Consider the following 21,160-nt stretch of genomic DNA (forward strand, 5'->3'; position numbering starts at 1 on the left):
CTTCTGTGAGCTCGAGTCAATGTAGATATTACACGCGGTATAGCCGTCTTAGCTCGCAATTACACATCCACTAGATAAAGAAGATAATGTCAGCAAGCATAAATACACGAAAAGCTTCATATTGAGCTTCTATAAACAATGTATATTACTTACACTGAATACACCGTTTGCATTTAAAACGTCATTCAAGCGCGCTAATAATAGCTCAACAGTAGTTGACAATAATGTACGAGACTATAAATTTTCATAATTTTGTTGTTGTTTTGCCCACAGCCGAATCGGACATGAGTACGTTCGCCCAGCGCACCGAGCACTTCCACGCGTCCAACGAGCCCACGAGATGTCTATTCCTGAAGGAAACGAGGCCGAAGGCCCTCAGCCAGATTTACGATGCCGCAGCGGCCGCAGCTGTGCGCAGCCTCGACTCGCTGAGACGCGACGTGCCGGATTCCGCCATGGATCTGTTCGTCTGCACGCCGATACTCTCGAAGCGAGCTGCCAAGCGAAGAGATCAGAGCCTGGATATCGAGTCGAGAGTGGTGAGTTGAGAATCTTTACTGCTGCATACGTATCCGAATTCGCATACGATAACGTGTAGCGAATGTAGGCTATGCATACGTATATACAAGAAGGATACCGTAATCTATCTTTCAAAGTTGAAGATCGGCCGGAGCGGACACGTTCGCTCGTTATAACTTAAAACAGGTGTGCGCGCACATGCTGCGACCAATATGCCGATGCCTCCGACTTTTGGCAGCCTTATACGTGCCGCGTCTTTTTTCATCTTACTTTATTCGCATTTTTCTCGCACGAAAGCCCAAAAGAAAAACCTCGATGTCGTTTTGTTTTCTGATTTTTAAAAGTCGACGACGCTACAGGGATACAGCTTCGTATAGCGAGGCAAAAAGACCGCCACCAGGTGAGAGAAGGCACCGCATCAAAGGAATTCATATCATCTTTTTCTTTCTCTCTCGCGTTGGATTCTCGCTTCTCCTTCTCTCTCTTCGCACGCGATTTTTGCGCGAGCGCCACGCGCATTAGTGCCTTTTTTGTTGTTGCTGTGCTCGCTCAGGCCCGAGAGAAGCGTGGGAAAAGCTAAAGCGATTTTTCACCTATACTGCAGAAAGGGATTTATTTTTGAAGCGTAGAAATAATCACGTATCCGCTCGATTGCACTGGAGGATATGCGTTACTTCATGATCTCACGCGTGTCTGTATGGGTAGAGAGGGGCGGAAGAAAACTCCACGTGTATCGTGTACAAAATGAAAAAGAATCATAAGATCACGATGGCGAAGGTTAATAAATTTAAATTTGCATAGGTGATCCATAAAGTTAATTATGCGTTATGAACTATTCACTGATTCCTATGCTGCACTCGTACACACACACATTATAATCCCGTTGTCCGTTCGTTTGGCTGCATAACGAATGAATCGGTATTCGCAGGATTAATTACGCGGCTTGTAATGAGAAATGCTGCGGGCTCGAGTCGAGCCTTTTTTTCAAAATCAAATATTCAATAATTACAGGGCAACACATCTATTATAAATAAACGCGTGGGTTTAATTGCCATTGTAGATTTCTGCCATTGCAAACACGATCTCGCCTGTGCAGCAGTTAGAGCTGCAGCTATTTTTCACTCGCGCTTTGCTTAAAGGATCAAATTACACTTTTACAGATAGATCTCTAGTAAGCACTTGGTAATTTAGTCGTAACTTTGTTTAGATAAAAATCTTGTAAATGTCTATTCGGGAAGTGCAAATTTAACTATTGTTCACGAGTATGAAGTCATTCGAACATTTAAAAATCATGTAATGGTACAAAATGGGCAGTACTTGAATCGAATTTTGAAATAATTAGATCGGGAGAAAAAATGAGCATCACGGTCGGATGTGAGATTTTCCGAACATGTTGACAAACAAAAGTGAGTCAGAATCGGTATATCCGCGCTGGGGTTCACCGAGTGAGAAGCTGAGCTGGAGCACAGCAGCAGCAGCATCTTGTATAATACGGACTCTGGTCACGAGATGGGCGCGAGTATAATATATATAAGAAGAAACGAGAAAGAAGAAAGAAAGAGAGAAAGAAAGAGAGTAGGTATAAACGCGGGGAAAAATCTGGCAACGTTGGAATTCCACCCACCACAGGCTCTGTATACGTAGCGAGGGTCCCGTAAAAGTGCTCCGATCTTCGCTCGAGGGAGAGGGAGCGCACACACATATAGATACATTCAGCGCACACATTTACAAAACGTAATGTACGCGCACGAAAGTTGCTCGCGTGTGTGTGTGTAGTCGTGCGCGCAGAGGCCTGCAGACCCAGAGCGAAATTTCCGAGCGTACGACGGGTGGTCCTGTGTGAACTGTCCTGTTTGTAAAATCGGCGCTCGTCTCTCGAATTCGCACGGTGGCTTTGTTTCAATTATAAACACGAGTCACATGTACACGAGAGATAGATTAGCGAGCCTCGAGTCGGATTTCCAAAACGATTCGTCATAATGTACGCCGTACACGCGCCGATAGATTCGAGTGGAGTTTAGGAAATCCCCTCTACTGTAAGAGCTCGTGGTACACGGCATACTTTGGTCCTTATTATTCATTCTCGTGGTCTGTGTACTCGCCGATGCACGTGGATCCAGAAAGCGTAACACACATGCGCGTATATTAAGATAAAAACGGCTCGATTCAAAGTGGCAGCCGCCGCCACCGCTAGCAGCATCAGCAGCAGCAGCAGCCACTCAATGTGTGCAGCTCAACACACAATGATAAAAAGTATAAATATCGCGGCTACAGCGGCGCGTAAGACCAGAATGCAATCTCTCGGCTGGCGCGCGGAGCACTATAGCTCTGCATGATATACACACACACACATCCAAACGAGTTAATGCAGATTCCCGCGGTTATATCATGCCAAGCATCATCATCATCATCATCATTGCTGCTCGCTCGCGCCACTTTTCCTTCTCTGTTTCGCGCGCGCGCTCGCGGACCCCAATAATTTTCTCCTCTCTTAGCTCTGACCACGCTCACGGTTTCGCCGAGCGCAGAATACGTATATAGCATGTATATAAGAGATACGACTGCTGCTGCTGCTCCTACTGCCATGGGTAGATTCCTTCAAGCAAAACTGGTTCTTACGACGACGACCCTTGTATGTGTGTTTGTGTGCCTGTTCATAAACATACACAGACACACACACGTACGTACGTACGTACCTTCTCTGTCTCTCCTTCGTATTATATACTCCTTGGAGATATCCTTTACTCCTTTTTGTCCGTAAGCTGCACGAGAGAAAGAGCAAGAACGAACAGCGTTGTGTTCTTCTCTCTCTCTCTCTCTCTCTATATATATATATATTATACGTAGTACACGGGTAAAATTGCGCGAAGGGCAACGAGCGCCTGATGGCCTTCCATACCCCCCCGACTGACCGAACCATTACTATATAGTCCAGGCTGGTATGAGTGTGTTTGTGCCACACACGGTAATGATGCTTCTTTTTTCGTCCTTTTCGTCCAGCGTTGACCACGAGGAATTTTAAGTTCCATTTATATATTCACAGCATACGATGTATACGTCGCTTTATGTGTACACTGTATAGCACGCATCGCTTTGTATATTACGCGGCTACTGGCACCAGATCAAAAATCAATTTTCTTATATTTTTTCGCTAGAAAATAATTGAATCATACATTCGATTTCCCTTTTTTATCCAATTGCCTGTGTCGCATCTTCCGTTCCCTTCTGTATATACGAGGAAAGACCGAGACGAACGAGTAGAAAATTCCATATAAAGTCGTGCATTATATGTGCAGCTTCTCCTCTCGGTGTCTCTTTCCCTTGTGCACGGCACAACACCGAGAGAGAGAAAGAGAAAAGGGAAGGAAGGAAGAAGGCTAAGTGGCGGCTGGCGTCGATGTCATTGCTTCTTTCATCGCGAAACACATAAGAGAGAAAGAAAGACTGCCGATGCTGCTGCCACTTCTTTTTTGCTTGGCAAGATATTACTGCGACGGTGAAGCGAGATGATGATGATGATGCCGATGCCACTGCAACCTGCCATACGGCCTTGCATATGATCGTGCGCGCGCCTGTAATAATCCAGACTTCTCTCCGTGCGCTGTAATGTACGTGCACCGAGCCCGATCGTATAATGCGCGCGGCGCGCATAAAACGCAAATTGTGCCCACTGCATCTTAAAACATTCCCCGCGGCATGATCCTCGAGATACTTTTATTTCTTTCTTCGTTTCGTTTCGTTCCAAATTTTTCGTTCGCGCGAGCGCAAGAGGCACACGCGATAATTGCTTGAGAATTATGCTCGTGGATCACCTTGCGCTCCGAATTTTTCTGCCGAAATTTCAATCGTCGCGCGCGGTATTCGTGCGCTTTTTTCTCTCGTTTCTCGTTGCTCCACCATAAAACTCGACGCGAAAAGAGACGTATTATCGTGCGAGTAACTATATCACTTCCACGCGTCTTTCTACACTTTCACGCGCATCCTGTGTGTGCGCGTCTATGATGATATACATATAATACGTGCGTCAACACTACGTCTCTATTGCGCAAAGACCGCACATAACTGTGAACGAAGAGACAACGAAAAAGTAACGTTAAAAGAAGAGAGTAACTGAATCTTCTCGACTTCGTAGCCCGCGGTATAATAAGCTAAATTTTTCCGCCCCGATAACCGCAAGACTACCGCGCGCAGCTCTCGTGGTCTCGGAAAATATCGTATATTATGTGCGTTTCTATGTATTTTCTTCTCCTCCGCAACTTTCATCCTAGGTGTAAGTTATCAGAGAAAGTGCCATCTTCAACTTTGTTTTTTCCTCTTTTTATTTCTCGACCCCCCCAAAAAAAATGAATATATTCAACAATCGTCACTTTTTTTGTCGATACAGCCGCGGGCGATCGAAGATCTACGTCGGTGGACGTCGGCCGAGGCACTGGGAGACGTGACGGTCGCACCGGATTGCGCGTCACGCATACTGGCCGACAGCGTCGACGACAGCCAGCCGGTCGACCACAAATTGCCGAGTCCAGAGGAGCAAGTCCAGGCCGTCGCGCTCAAGTGAGTTTTTGCCTGACGACGGACGCAATTAATACCGCATCTATTTTCTATGAAATAAACAAAATGTTATACACGTATCGACATTTTTCTCGAAACAGATTCCCGGCCGAAGTCGTCGCGGTGGACGTGAGTGGACGTGGCTTCCGACGAATGTCCATGCACCGGAGGTCCCTGCACGCGGGTCTGCAGGAGCCGCAGCAGCAGGAGACCGTACGCAGACGCTCGAGAACGCGAAGGCCGCGGGGCAAACGGCGCAACACGATCGCCGGCACCGATCACAAGGAAATACGACAGGCTGTTGTTGGGTAAGTTTTGCTGCACGTCACAACCAGAGATGATACCGCACGCGTCTTATCCGTGCGTCGACTCTGAATTTGCATTCAATAGATAGTGTAATAATATCGTGGCCTATATACATAGCCTACAGTACGATCCATTGTTCCGTGCGCTAATTGAACGAAAATCGATTTAGAAGAGCGTAAAATTTTACAAAAAATATTTCGACGATCCTAGCGGGTAAAAATCACCATAGCAATTAAGAGCTGCGTACACGAAATTATTATTCTCTAGCGAGCGTTGTACGAGCTCGCCACAACCAGTTCGCCCACGTAGACTATTCGAGATATAAATCAATGGAAAAATTGCGTCGCATGCGGCTCATAATTCGTTTGGTTAATATCGGTATCGCGATCTGTGGCGTGCGTTATGTGACTTGCACAATGCCGAAAGTAAGCGAGTTCAACCCGTACTTTTTTCGACGCATATCTTCAAAGGATACATAAAAGCATGCGTATTTTCCACGAAAAAATAATTACGTACGGATTTTCACTGTAATCCAACACTGTCATTAGTCGCGCGGCCCCGAGCGCGCCGCTATATTCTTTATCGATCACCGATTATTACGTGTATCGCGTAATCCAGGCTTATTCATACATTACGTACCTGTCTGTATAGTATATATACTATATACGCGCTCAGTCAGGAGAGATGCACTTATGTTGCGCGGCTGCAGGTACGACCTCGAGCGGCCTCGTAATAATCAGACATGTTCTCTCCTTCGCCTCTTAGATTATTGGTATACGCGCGTTCGCAAAGCTGTGGCAAAGGAAAAAATGAGAAATAAATTTGAAAATCGCTGCGGCCGGCCGATTGGATGATTGCCGCCGCATAGCGTATTATACAGCGCAATACACGAGTAGTACAGTCTGAATAAACGTATAATATCCTTCGATCTCCGACATTCGAAGGAAACAAAAGTTGAAATTCCTCGGGTGTGTATGGCTCCTCCCGCACGCGACTAGATGCTTTCCCACAAAATCAAACGAGCTCGCTTCATTTCCTCTCTCTAGCTGTCTCGTCGACTTATACAGACTGTACAGCACATATATACTTCCTGCATTATTTCACTTTGCTCCTCGCTCCGGCAAACAATCTTATCTGGATTTCGTACATTACATACGAGTGTGTATATCTGTGTATGTGTGCGTAACTATACTCACTCTCGTGCGTATTTTCACAGAGAAATTCCAGCGGACGAGTCGCAGGATCAGCAGCAACAGCAGCAGTCGGCGCACGGGTCCGCGGGCGGCAAGAGCAAACGCGCCTACCGATCGGCCAGTACAGATCTGCTCGAGACCAAGAGCAAAGACACGCCGGCCGAGAAGAAGTCTCATTTCAATACCCTCAAGGCCTGGGGCCGCTCGAGATTGAGACTCATCAGTCCCAAAAGCGCACAAGCCAGTCAACAGCACATGGTATGCATTCTTTTCATTCTACGATATTGAAGATTCGTATACGCAATGCTCGAGGTGAATTGAATGGTAATGGCGTTGTAGGACAATCTGGATGTTTCGTCGATCTCTTTGACGCCGACGACGACATCCTCGAGGCCTCTGTCGCCCGAAGACGAGATCCTCGACGCCAACGACGCGGCCACCTACGTAAAGGCAACGAATCGCCGATCCTACCACGAGCGCAAGCCGTCCTCCTCCTCGTCCAGCGGCAACTCCAACGTCAGCACGCCTAAGCTCCAGCAGCAACAGCAGCTACAGAAACAGCTTCAGCAGCAGCAGCAGCAGCAGCAGCAACAACAACAACAACTGCAGCGCCAGTCGCTGGTGCCGAAGGTCCTGGTGAACGGCCAGACGCAGGATCAGGAGAGCGGCTTCGTCAAGGAGACGGCCTCGGCCTCGTCGTCGACCTCGTCCAACGGCAACGGCAACGTGAAGCTGCGTGAGAGCGCGGCCGAGAGGCGCGAGCGCAGAAAGGCCAGCAGCAAGCCCGACGAGCCGCCGCACTCGAGCTCTGGCAATTGGAGCGCCTCGTCCGAGAGCGGCAGAGCCAGTATCGGTAGCGAGACCACAACGGCCACTACTCATCAGCCGAGGTAATTCATTCGTTCAGCGACCAGCTGCTTGCACTTTTTCTTTTGCTATACAGGCTAATTACTCGTATAACTTATGCGCGACTGATCAAAATTACTCATCTCGTTGTCATACGGTGAAAAATATATTAACCCTTTCCGTCTTGGAACTATCTTGTATAAATTTACTCGATAATCATTTTTTTCACGAGCAGAAAAACTATTCATACAGCTCAGACTAATTATCGCCACTATCTTATATAATAAAACGATGCCATAGCTTTTTTTGTCATTTTAATCGCGAATTACATAAGTCACGCGTATGCAGCAGCGAGCATACAACAAGTCGTTACACGTAACGCACATAGGAGCTACGACATTGGATATTGCTTGCTTGATTTTCAAGAACGACTTATTAACCTCCATATTGAACATATGCTTATTACGTGCACGTAGAGGCGTGCAGTGCACCGTCGTGCACATAGTCGCCGCGACATGTTTTATAGTCGATTTATAATCCACACGCACTGCATTCCATCGGGGATCTGCCGGACGATAAGTGCCGCGTATAGTTAATTTTTACGAGCCTCAACGAAATTAGCTTAGGCGCGCGAGCTGGCGATAAAAATCCTTAAACAACCTTTTCCGAACTTCGCTTTGACTCTCGAGCCGACCGATTTCTACGAAATGCACTACACGCACATCCGTTGCAAATATTTGCCGTGAACGATCCTTTGAGTGAATCGAGCCGTCGTCTAATGCTCGCCTGAGCGTCGTCAAACATCGTTAAACGTAGACCAACAAAAAGAGTTTTCACTTTGTTTTAGTTTGGTATGTTTGTTACTGCATTTTTTATTTAAAATATCAATAATAATACGTTTTTACTTGGTTCAACAGATCGACGACCACAGCCTCGATCGGCACATCGTCGAACTCACTGTCGCACGCGCGTCGGCTGAAAAATCGCGACAACTCGGCCTCCTCCTCGGTCACGTCCGAGGGCACCCTCACGCCGGACATAATCCAGGACATCAACGTCGTGCCGTTCTCGGACGACGGCGAGACTTCCTCGGTCTACTCGTGCGACACCGAGGGCTACTACACGTCGTTCCACGTGGACTCGGGCCTGAAGACGCTGCGCGAGGAGGAGCCCGCCTCGACGGCCGCCTCGTCGATCTCGGCCTCGCAGCAGCACCTGCTCCAACCGGTCCAGGCCCTCACCAAGACGAACGAGGTGCAGAGCGAGCCCGCGTCGCCCTGCGTCGAGAACGAGTACGAGCTGTTCGGGCGCGGATCGACCAGTACGACGACGAGCTCGGCCGGCACGGTTTGCACGACTCTGTTGGCGCCACCGCCACCCGAGAGGAAGAGCAGTCTCACCGTCGTCGCCATCGTAAGTAAACGATACGTTCAATTTTTCGGCCAACTCGAGTACTATATCGTACGAATTCGATGGACGCACAGGTGCACGGAGGCGCGAAGAAGAACGGCGGCGAGTCGCCGGACAGCGGACACAACACGTCCTCCTCGCCGGTGGAGTCGGCCTCTTCGCCGGCCTGCACCGGTCGATCCTGCTCCGAGTTCGAGTACTCCGAGTCGTCGGACCTCGAGGGCTGCGAGCGCATCGAGCGCATACGCTCCAAGACGGCTTGCACGACCAGTCGTATACCCTCGATGTGCGTCATCACGCCCCCAGGTTCGGACGACGAGCAGAGCCATCGCGAGCAGCAAGAGCAGCAGCAGCAGCAACAGCAGCAGCAGTCGCGATCGAAGAAGGACCGACCCAAGAGTAACGTACTCATGTCCGCGACCGTAGGCAGCTCCAAGATGGAGGTCATCAATGGCCAAGATAAAAATTTGTACGCCACGGTGCAGACGGTGCCGATTCAAGTTAGAGAACAGCAGCCAGTCACCAGTCAAAGTACCTACGACAAAGGTTTGTTATCGGTTGATTCGCTTCGTGAATTATCCATGCACGCTCCAGTCTCATTGGATAATTTTACAGTACCTCCAGCTCAAGCTCTGAAAACGAGTCCACTGAGTAGTGTGCTTGGTAAGCTCCGTACCGTCTTATCGAGTCACAAACAACAGCAGCAGCAGCAAGTGAAGTCGAACGTCGACTTGGAAACGAACAATCTGAACAACAATCGGCCACCGTTGGGGGCCAACGACCCGGGCGACTACGTGACGATCGCCGACGTGCGCAACAACAACGACAAGCGCACTTCGGCCGGGGCTGCCTCGAGTGCCACCTACGCCAACGCCGACCTCTTCAAGCGCGACGCCGAGTACGTGAGCCTGAGCGAGCTGCCGAGGAAGCAGGACTCGTCGCTCGAGAGGCGGCGACAGGGCGCCAGGGTGACCCTCGACTCCGAGGGCAAAGTCGTCTACTCGTCCGATAGTCTGAAGCGCAGGAAAGCCGCGCACACAACCTTCATTCCAGGTTGGTTTCTCCTATCCTCTATTTTTTTTTATTTTTTTTTTTCGCACGAATATTACATACTCGTAGCACGATCCAGTTGTAGTACGATTTGGTGAGTGGAATGAGCGAAAAAAAAAAACGAAAATATTTTACTACCTCCCCAGGACCATTTGTTAAAGAAGGCTCAAGTTCGCCTGGTCAATCGCCGATTTTGCGCCGAGCTCAAGTCGTGCCCCGGGCAGTGATTAGAACGGGTGACACAGTCGACGCAGCCTCGATCAAGCCCACGATCATCGCCGAGACGCCCAAGTCGAGCATCGCCGGCCAAGCTCAGCAGCAGTTGGGCAAGCTGATAATCCGCGCGGCCAAGTCGCCGGAGCGCAGCGTCAGTCCGGATTACGTTCGAACGCCGACTACCGTGGTCGGACCCACGCCTACGTCGGCCACGACGACGACGACGGCTACGCCGCTGAGCAGCATCGGCGCCGCGAGACTGGCTCGTCAGGGTGCCTACGTCAACGTCCAGGGCAGCGAAGGTAAGGCAGCGACCAACAACAACAACAACAACAACAACAACCACAACAACAGCAATAGGCGGTCTATGGTCAGAAGCTTCGATTCCTTTACTAATAACGGCGCTAAATCGCTTGCAAACGGTCACAATAACAAGAGCTCGAAGCCGATTAAGAACGGCGTCGTTTCGCCACCCGTCGACCCGAGCCGGCGAATAATCGCCAACAAGCAGGTGGCCGCGGGTAGAAAGTCCACAGGCGCGAGATTCAATTACATTCCGCAGAGCTTGCGCCAGCGGGGCGACACGCCGAAGCTCGTGCGTAGACTGCCGGTTATCGCGGACGGTGCCGTCGTTATCAGTCGCTCGAGCGACAGCGACAAGCCGAGCGCGACGGCCGATCGTAGCGCCGAGGCCAAGTCGGTCGGTAACAAGGAGAACAGCGAAAGCCTCGCTAATAATAACGTCGACTCGCCCAAAGTCGAGCGCAAGCTCCGACGCAGCGAGAGCTACAGGCTGGCCAACAGCCCGATCATGTTCATCAAGAAGCTGAATTCGTCGGCCGGCGCCGACAAGAGCCCGAGCAAGATCGTGAGAACGGCCTCGGACGAGCTGCGCGAGGAGCTGCTCAAAGAGCGCATCAATTATCCCGAGAGCGTAGCGAGTCCCGGTCCCCCGCAGCAGCAGAGTCCGAAGACGATCAACAACGATCGCGACGAGGACGAGAACGACGAGGACGCGCGGAATGCTGCCGATGTCGGTGCGGCGGCCCGTCTCGTTCTGGCCAATTTGACCCAGAGTCCGAGGCCGAGGGCCATCGATCTCGAGCCCGCCCGCGTTTTAAAGTACACGGGCTTAGAGTCCGAGATTTGGTAACTTTTCGACCTTCTTATCTTCCGAAATTGTCTTCCGTTATAGTTATAATCCTTAAACGAGCGAAAAACTGATCTCCTGATGCAATGAGCGAATAACGACCACCGACTATCAATCATTTATATTTTTACTAATTGTCCCCTCGTTTAGAGAATCACGTTTTTGCACTCGCGACTTTCCCACTGATAAAACTCATGATAAGACTCCTCTCGATGTTGTGACTACGATACATTAATTCAATGCATAGATTAATTGTAAAAGAAACAATCTTGATTCTTTTTCCACGATTAATAGACGATAAACAAAAAACACAAAGTTATACATTAACGCGGCAATGCATTCCGAGTGAATTTTCCACTTACTCGCGACTTCGCGCCGATAACTATACAGTACGCTATTAAATTTCGTCTCCATACAAGTACGATACCTTTTGAGGGTGCACACGCGCGATCAACTAAGCTTCGAGACAATGAAAGGGCTAAAAAATGCAGAGAAGCTCGACAAGATCGATGAACGATATTTTCTTTCTTTTGCGTTTGACTTTGCTATAGGTGCGATGCCGGTGCATTGCCCTCTATATAGCTTTAACGATCCGAATTAATGGCCTAAAATTTACGCGTCAACAATATCGACGAGCAAACAATATATTGCGTAAACGAACATTTGGTGCTAAAAATCGAATTGGAACGATGATCGCGAGACACTGACGTGGCTAGAGATCATCCTACTTTGATCCAGTTTTGGTTTATCGTCTCGTTTCAAGGACGCACGCTTGCATTAACGTTGCCGCGCATGGAATTTTTCGCTAAAGCGGCAAAACAAACTAATATTTTTGCAACGATAACGTTACAGAATTCACACAGACAAAGGAACGATCGCATATGACCCTTTGTAAGCCGTGGCTGTTGCGCAATGCAATTTTTTTTCTTTCCAACGAGCCTTGGCGAGATATATAGAAAATAGAAAGACTTTGTATAGCTCTCGTTTTTTCTTTAAATTTTCGTGTGTGGTCTATGGTGCGATCTTTCAGGACAATTAATGAATTATTTATCTTCGTTCACGCGTTCACGATTTTTGTTTCACGGGATTTTTTTAACTCAACCGACCCATTAGCGCTTCATTAGATCATTGTATACGATGATCGTGTCACAATTAATCATTTCCTCGAGAAAACATTGCGATAAATTTCTCTTTTCTTCAAACGTTTATGAGCCATCGTTTATTTGTACAGCCCAAACCACCAACGTAGTAGTCAATTGACCAAGTGAACTTGTGATCCGATTGATTTTTGGGATTCATTCAAGTATTGGAAGGACAGTGGAAAAATTTCGCGCCTTGTTTGATGCAGCCATTGTTTTCAATTTCGATATCTACTTTTGCATCGGAGTTTTCGCGAGTGAAATGAGAAATACATCCGCAATAAGCAGCCTCTATTGCATCAGAATACATTGAGATTGTGCTAAAAGCGATGTTTGTCACTTTTTATAATTGATATTGATGATTTGTTATAAACAAACATTCATTACGTGAGAAATAAATCAATTTTTAATTGATAACTTTCGACGTTTCCAAAAGTGGACTTGGTCTAAAAACCATAAAAATCAATGCAACGCGAGCCGGTGTCGAGCTCCTTCCATCAATAAATCGTTAGTAATCGCTCGCTGAAAATTATATTGTTTTCAATGGCTCAATTCTATTTTCTATTGCATCATAGAATGGAATAATTGTTAGCGCTGATCACGAGGTTGCCTCTAAGAAAAAGTGTGGAACTTGTCTATTTATTTTCGAACCCTAAGCTATTAGACAAACGATAATGATGCACCTATAAACGTTTCCATTTCCAGACAAAACTGTTTTTATTTTTAGAAAAACTGCAATCGCAGCTAATAGAAAATTTTTCGATATTTCTTCGCGTGTGTCAAGTATGTCAGTGACGATAAAGTCGCGAGAGTTAACGAGTGGAAAGACTTTCGGTGCAGCTCGAGATTACGCATTTGCGTTACTTACACATGCACATTGCACACATTTGCCGTAACGCTAGACGTGCAGTCGCCTGCCAATCCGGAGAAAACCTCGGAGCACGAGGAGAATCTTCGACAGTCGAGATCGGGCAGCCGGTCGGATCGTGCGAGCACACGCCACGCTGCAATTGCATCGATTGTACATAATTTCGCGTTTGTTTGTTAGTTGGTTTTCCTTCTTTTTTTTTTTTAACACACACATTTCTCAAGCTGAAGCCGACGTGGTTGAAAAAGCTTAAGATGCTGGCAAGGCATTTACTCTTTCTCGCAACGAGAAGACCCAGTGAGTTTTTTTCTCATACTTTATTTGGTGGATATATATTTATATTACTCGGGGAAATGTAATTGCTTATTCGCATGATCATACAAATTGGAATATCAGATTGTTTATATTTTGCTCGGCATCCCCAGCAAAATTCATATTAACCTTATTTTCTACAAAAAAATTGCACTTGGTCCTATTTCTCTTGTTTCCAATTCTTATCGTTATCTTATGCGCGAAGCGCAGGCGGAAAAAATTCATTCGCGTGAGACAAGTCGGCTTGAGTTTCTCACGTTAACGCGTGCCAAGACGCGAGGGAAAAAAACAAATTTATCAAATCACCAGTTTGTACTTTTCCTCCATTTCACATTATACTTAAACTTTTCTCTAATCAACTCTAGAGTAATTTGAATGTTTTAATTATTCTCTGGATGATAATTATTATATGGAATATGTTTTAAAACATATATTTCATATTCATATTTAATCGCCATCACTCGACTGAAATCGCGAACATGCGACTCTCGAGATACTTTTCATCTTGTATGTTGCAGCATATTAATGCATCTGTATACTTAAGTATTATGCATCGCATCGAAATTTCAAAACCTTTGATTGATTTTTAATGGAATTTGCTCTCGTTTATCTTATTTTTACGCGCGCGAGAGTCGTGTGTCCTGCCAAGTTGGATGACCCTCATCAGAGATTAAATTATCTTCAAGCATTTGAACGTGTCGTTGCAGTTAATTTCCTTTTCTGAAACCTTCTTTGCTCGCTTGTTGACAAAGCTCGCCGTGTGGGGAATTTATTATTCGAGGCTTCCAAGTTTTAATAAAGGGCAATAATTCTTGCCAGGGCTGAAAAAGCATTCTCGAGTTGACCGTATCAACATTTATCTCGTGACGTTTTTTTCTGCTCATCGAGACAACGCAGAATCATCGAGATTTGCACTAAAGATGAAAATTAGTTATCGGACGCCAACAAACGTAGCACGTACGCTTATCAATCGAAAAAAAAATAAAAAATTTTTTTTTGACGGATATAATGAGTTTTTGATAACAGTGACTCACAAATACAAGTGATATTACTTTCACACTATAATCATAAAAAAGGGTCAATAAATTGCGAATGTACAAAAATGACTCATGTGTGTATTTTCATGAGCTCGGCAGACAAAAACTCGAATCATTCAAAATATAGGACTAGCGTCAATTGTTATTAGCTCATTGCCTCACGCATCAGTTTTTTGAAAGACGCGCGCGTATACGTATAGCTCGATGAAATTTTAGTTAATTTTCGCATCTAGAGCAGCGAATACGCGTTACAAAAGTTCCGGTCACTTTTTCTTATTTCCTTCTTACGGTTGGAAGAAAAAAAGAAAATCAGTGATATTTACGTGAAATAAAAGTAATAAGCGCGAAGGAATCAAACACTTCTGACTTTGATAGAGTATTGTAATTTTTTTATACTCCACAGTGGCTTGTTTCGTTCGTTTAACATTCAGTCTTCTAGAGTTTAAGTAAAACAATCATCGCTAGTTGCCACATTTATATAGTTGAAAAAAAGTACAAAAGAAATTTAGAGGAAACATTGTAAATATGAAAAAATGAATTACATATATTTATATATATTGAAGGCTTGTAGATTTAGCGCAATGCAATGGTCGCTGTTTTTGAGTTAGAAAAAATTAATTTAATTAGGCGAAGCAATCGATCGAATAATTATATTATTTATATAATATAATATACATAATTAAATATTTGTGTAAATATTATGGTTAAACATACATTGTATCGTGCTCGCCTCGCGTTGTAAGTCTGGTCAAGCGAATGATCAAGTGACTAACACCTTTCACTAACTTTTTTTCGCTAAAATGTACATATCATCATTATTAATTTTTTATATGAAATTCACAAGAGGATAATAATTTTTATATGGCTTTTGCTAATAATATTTTACCATTATAAGGGATTTTAATTACTCATTTTAACATGATTATTTTTATTAAGTTTTGACTAAAAAAATTACATTGCGATGGGATAACTATAATGAAGCGGACGTATACTTACAACACGGGAGGTGCATATGTGTGTATTTGTGTATCTTAATTTATGATTTTATTTTAAGTTTCTTATCACTGATTGTTTACTTTTTATTTTTTTATCTATACTTTTTTATTATTCTTTTTTCTAATAAATTTTTTCTAGTAAGCACAACTTGATATAGCCTTAAGAATTGTATAATTTTTACATTTAAACCATTGAATGGTACTTTTCTTTTTTGTAAATATTTTGTAGAAAATCATTTAAGTTTTAGAACTGTACATTGATAAATAGATTTATGTTTTATCGATCTTTCGTTTTAACAAATTTTTGGAAATCAAGCGATAATTATTTTTTTCATTATGAAATATGTATCATATGAATGACTGCTTATTTTTTAATTAAAGGTTATTTAATTGCATCTGCATAAGATATTTTTTTCTTGTGTTTTTTACCGCACACTTTTTTCATACATTGTAGCACGTTGCACAACTACTACATCACACAAAATCAAGTATACAAAAATTACTAAATAATTCCATGATTGGTATATTGATTAAAGATAACATTCGAATGTAAACAATCGGGTTAATGAATTTTTGCCTGTGTTCGTGGAAGACACGAATGAAATCGTATTGATTGAAAAAAAAGAGTTAATCTTCACTTCTCAATATTGAATTTTTTGGCACTTTGGTTTGTTTGTCTTTGAGTTTTCATGTGTGACTCGTTCATCGTAATGTACTGTAGTGATAACGAGTACTTTTTGTTTTAATTTTTAAAAATCACCAACGCACCCAATCACACGAGTTTACGTTGTAACTCTCATCTATCATTATAGTTGCATTGTCATATATGCACGGTGAGTACAATTTTCGTTTTTTTTCTTATTTCACGCACGATTTGTTTTATCACAACCATTTTCTACTAACAAGTAATTTTGTAAATTTAATTTCTAACTTTTCGAAATAATATATGGGATGAGAGTGAATGCTTTCGCCAAATAACAAACAGAATATTAACCCAAAACCGTCCACGCAAAATTAAAATTATCGCTAATACTACATACGCTTGATGATTCATTTGACCAAACTATACAAGAAATACTGTAATTTCCATAAATAGTGTATAGCCTCTCAATTTCTACAAGCATATTCTATATAAGTAAAAAGCTTTTATTTTATAACGTAATTGAATCGGTTAGGCGCAGGATTAAATCAACAATCGATCATCTGAGAAACGGCAATGCAAACTCTCACGAGGTCATTGTTTGTTCACAGAAAAACCTACGCTTGTCAGTCAAGTGGCCGAGCAAAGCAACGCCGCTACTGCTTGCCAACATCAACAGCCGCCACCTTACATCGGTCCTCCGCAGGTGACCTACGCCGACAATCGCCTAACGCGTCCTCAACACCCAGTGCAAACTCAGCTTCCGTCGGCTACTCAACTGCAACAGAAACACCAACAACAAATACAACCACACAACATTCATCCTTATCAATTGCAAGCGAATCATCTGGCTCATCAACATCCTCATCATCCTCATCATTTAGTCTACGAATTCGATCCTCAATACCAAAGATTATACTCTAATTACGCGGACAATCAGCGAATCCTCTGCCAGAATCAGTTCTTCACTCTGCCAAATCGAAAGTCCCAACGCGAAGTGATCGATCCCCCGCGCAGCATAACTCCCGACATCACCAGAGGATTGGTAAATAGCAAAGTAGCGGTGGGCTCTCTAAGCGCAGCACACATGCTCGCCCGACAGGGTCAGAAAAATAATGTGTCGGAGAAATTGCTGGCCCACCATCATCAAGGCCAGATGTCGATGTATGCCCCATGCCAGGCTGAGCAACATCTGCAACAGCAGCAGCAACGAAGGATGTCACCCGTGGACATGAAAAACAGGTGTGTATCGATTTATAAATTGAAAATGTTTCAATTAAACTGATTCTTTGGCGTTCATTAGGTTCGCTTCTCCACACAGCTTATCAGCCGTGGGTTATCGTCTTTTTGCCTCGCCTGGCCTTCAACAGCAGCAGCAACAGCAAATGCAGCAACATCAACAGCAGTATCAAGAAAATCTGAAAAACGCGCCGTTTTCGCCAATCGGACCGGAGCATTCGAATGGAATTAGAACGTCGACACCAACATTGAAAAATAACTATCGAGCATTACCAAGCGTCGCCGAGAGGCTCGCGCTTCAATCGCAACGTTGCGCCTCTCCCAATCCAGCCCTTCTGAATTATTCGGACCGATCGGACTCTGGCAGGAATACACCGACGAGCTTGCTACTGTCGCCGATCAAGAGCACCATGTCAAACGAGGAACTGTTCGCAGTCATACACAAGTCGAAAAAGAGACTGAACATACGGGAGGACGGTGAGAGTCTCTCGCCGGCCAATTCGATCGGTTCGTTGAGCAAAGGACAACAAATGATCGGTACGAGACACAGTTGGAGTCCCGAATCTCAGAAGACACCCGAGGTAAGCTACTAGTTCTACCAACAGTTTAAAAAATACGAGCACATTTCCCGAGCTAAAGTGATTTTCCATCTTTTATAGATTCCAAAAACGATCCTAGCTCCACTGGCAACGTCTCGCATGGATTTCAAACGTCTACTGCTCCAACAGAGCATAAAGGTCGGACCCACTCGAATATCGGCGGCCGAACAGCTGAAGCTGTCGCGCCAACAACAGCTCCAGGAGCCATCTCAACAGACGGCCTCACCGATCAAGCACACGAATCAACAGATACCGTTGAACAAAGTCATGAGTCCGCGATCGGCCTGGAGATTCCAGACGCCGCGCACGGATGTGCTCTCGTCGACGATTATCGAGGACGCCGCCGCCGAGGAGAAGGCGATGAAGCCCTCGCCCGAGACCCCCTATCCCGTCACGAAATTGCCACCGGTGTCCACGAATTCGAGGCGGCAGCTCGACATGGCCGATGAAAATAAAAAGGAAGAGCTGACGAACGTCCTGAAGGAGAGCAAAAAAGTCATTAATCAGCTGGCACCGTCGCGGCCCCTCATGAAGAACGAGAAGGAACTGGAAAATCGTTTGCAGGCCATCGATGACAATCCAATCAAGGCCATTGAGAATCGGCGTATCAGCAATCAATTGGCCCGAGCACAATTTTTAGCTGGTAACAGCGCGACGAGCGCAGCCGACAACAACCCAAAAGATCTGTTCGGCGCGCGGTTCAGGGCGCGATCGGAATCGCCGCAGCAGAACGCTCACCAGCATCGGGTACTTAATTCGGGATCGCCGAGCAGCCAAGCGCAGCAACAGGCGGCCTCGGCGGCCGACGCGATCGTGTCGCGCAGCCCGAGCGCACCGGCCCTCGAAACAGCGCTCTAGAGAGCAAGCTGGGCATAGGCCTTTTCGACGTCAATTTTTTACTAGCTTTAACCGCTGCCTTGCATAGCCCATAGACGTATTAGCCCTTCGGAAGGGATTGTAAAATATATATATATATTATATAGCAAACAACTTGTACAATAACGAATCGATCTCGATAGTTATATTCATTTATGTTCTCGAGAAAGTCGCCAAAATATCATGCAACGTTCACATGATGAATTTCGCCAATCAGATTGCGAAATCGTTTCTTGACATTTTGAGCCAGCGAAATGTTATTTTTTTTTTTTTTTTGTATGTAAATTTTTAGTCTATAATGTTTTCTCATTTATGTACAGTTTACATATGTATATGCAAAATATTACGATTAAATTATTATACTTTGTATAAAAGCGTGAACATTTTGTGTTGAGTTTGTTGGTTTGTGAACGGTATATATTTTTGAAAGAAAATAATGTAAATATTTTTTATGACTTTATCACGCCGTTTACTCTGCGTACATACTATATAGTTTACTCAACGAGCACCACGATATAATTGTATTTTTCTTTTCACAAATTTGTATAGCACGCGATCGAACTAATTCAACAGTACGTTGTACCTTGATTTTATCAACTGGATATATTTGTAACAAATTGTATATTTTTCGATTTCGAAAAATGTTCAACAATGTAAAATGTAAATTAAATTTACTACGCTTATAAGTTTTCGCGCCTCTAACATTACGATAACGCAGCAATTTTTTCAAAAAATCAGTTAAATCATTCTTCCAAATGACTGAATTGCATTTAACTTATTGCAAAACGCAGTCTGAGCGAAATAAATTTCGTTCATTTGTCTCGCGTTTTGATTTAATTTGTACGTTTTATCGTTGAAAAAAAAATACACAAAAGAATTCAAGTGTCAGAGACTCGCAACAACGTAGATCAATATCTACGACTTTGTAGAGACTCAAGGCAATTGAACTTTGTCTTCTTTGTCAAATTTATACATCAAGGATATAATTATATAATACCTTCATCGTAACTGATGGAAAATTAACTTGAAGAATCTCAATCGCTTGCTACTAGTCTAGTCTGGGTAGATTATTTTCCTACTACATGTATGTTCTTACCTGAAAAAAATAAAATCAATTATTTATAATCTAGTGAACTATCGAACGAATTTGCCAAAAAAAGCCTTTTTTAATGAAACGATAAGAGATATTCAACGATTGGCTTTCATATATTATATTATATATTATATATACGCATCAACTTCATAAAATTTACATAATATTATATACACATATTTTTAATTATTAATTTGAATTATTGTCAACATAGTAGGCATTTTTTAAATATATGTAACTGCCTCACTTAACATGTATAAAAAATCGATCTATATGAATATTTATTCTTAAACATAAGTTATTAATAAATTATTTGAGCGCGTTAAAACAATAATGACCAAGTTGCCTTAATCTGAAAATTCAAAGTCTATAAATATTACAAATAACTAAATAAGTAAAAACTTTTTTTTTTTTAAATTCCTATCATACAATTGAGCTTGTTCTTTGTGTTTCTTCATTTTCATGCATTGATTGTTCAACTTGATAAATATGACGTGGATATTATTATTACAATTTATTAGCGTTTAAGCTAATCCTACAATTTTGTATCAAAGTGAAACTTATAAAAGAAAATATAAAATTTATCATAAATACACGCTTCATTTGAGTAATATTCTGAACATAGTATATTATTCAGTAGCTTTATGTACAAAAAAAAAATGATGACATTCTCAGTTCAAAACTTTAATAAGAATCGCCTTATTTTCCCGATCCCTTAGTTATCTCTCGAAAATAAATTTTTCCAATAACATTTTACTATTTTAAGGGTCACATTTCCTGACTGCTTCTTATCTACTATATGCTGCTGTAGCAAAAATATCATCTTTTCGTTTTTTCAAATAAATATTACTAATAATCAACCATTTCAAAAATGTAAGGTTTTATAAGGCATGATTTTATCTTTACTAGAAAATTAAACACATTCAGTAACTTACTATATAGATATTTATTTGTTTCCTTTATTTTCATAACATTTATTTTAAAATTCTATTTTAACACTTGAATTCAATAAGAAACTTACTATACGAAACTTATTATTAGCTAAAATTTCTTCTGTAGTTTGTAACCCTGTTGAAAATTTTGGCTGAATTTCTAGCTGAAGTCCAGCTAACGAGAAATCA

At 43.5% G+C, this 21,160-nt stretch overlaps 1 protein-coding gene across 4 annotated transcripts; it reads left to right on the forward strand.

Annotated features, from left to right (window-relative positions):
- Window positions 1-279: 279 nt before the first annotated feature.
- Window positions 280-20,071, forward strand: LOC106648959. Of its 4 annotated transcripts, none has more exons than XM_023458990.1 (12): window positions 280-539; window positions 4,904-5,073; window positions 5,172-5,378; window positions 6,593-6,827; window positions 6,909-7,459; window positions 8,333-8,828; window positions 8,900-9,371; window positions 9,441-9,878; window positions 10,022-10,393; window positions 16,844-17,474; window positions 17,536-18,052; window positions 18,131-20,071. In XM_023458990.1, the coding sequence occupies exons 1-12, from the start codon at window positions 285-287 to the stop codon at window positions 18,926-18,928; spliced, it is 5,142 nt and encodes a 1,713-aa protein (XP_023314758.1). In that variant the 5' UTR covers window positions 280-284; the 3' UTR covers window positions 18,929-20,071. The 4 variants fall into 4 exon arrangements, with proteins under 4 accessions (XP_023314758.1, XP_023314762.1, XP_023314759.1 ...); XM_023458994.1 differs by having other exon boundaries at window positions 17,554-18,052; XM_023458991.1 differs by having other exon boundaries at window positions 10,037-10,393.
- The last annotated feature ends 1,089 nt before the right edge of the window (window positions 20,072-21,160 follow it).

The sequence above is a fragment of the Trichogramma pretiosum genome, unplaced genomic scaffold, assembly GCF_000599845.2.
Source record: "Trichogramma pretiosum strain Unisexual culture from Peru unplaced genomic scaffold, Tpre_2.0 scaffold37, whole genome shotgun sequence".
In the NCBI taxonomy this organism is placed as follows: domain Eukaryota; kingdom Metazoa; phylum Arthropoda; class Insecta; order Hymenoptera; family Trichogrammatidae; genus Trichogramma; species Trichogramma pretiosum.

Coding starts and splice junctions, on each gene's coding strand:
- LOC106648959 (XM_023458990.1), top strand. CDS start 285: ATGAGTACGTTCGCCCAGCGCACCGAGCACTTCCACGCGTCCAACGAG. Junction 8,829..8,899: donor GTCTCACCGTCGTCGCCATC/GTAAGTAAACGA, acceptor ATGGACGCACAG/GTGCACGGAGGCGCGAAGAA. Junction 10,394..16,843: donor CAACGTCCAGGGCAGCGAAG/GTAAGGCAGCGA, acceptor GTTTGTTCACAG/AAAAACCTACGCTTGTCAGT.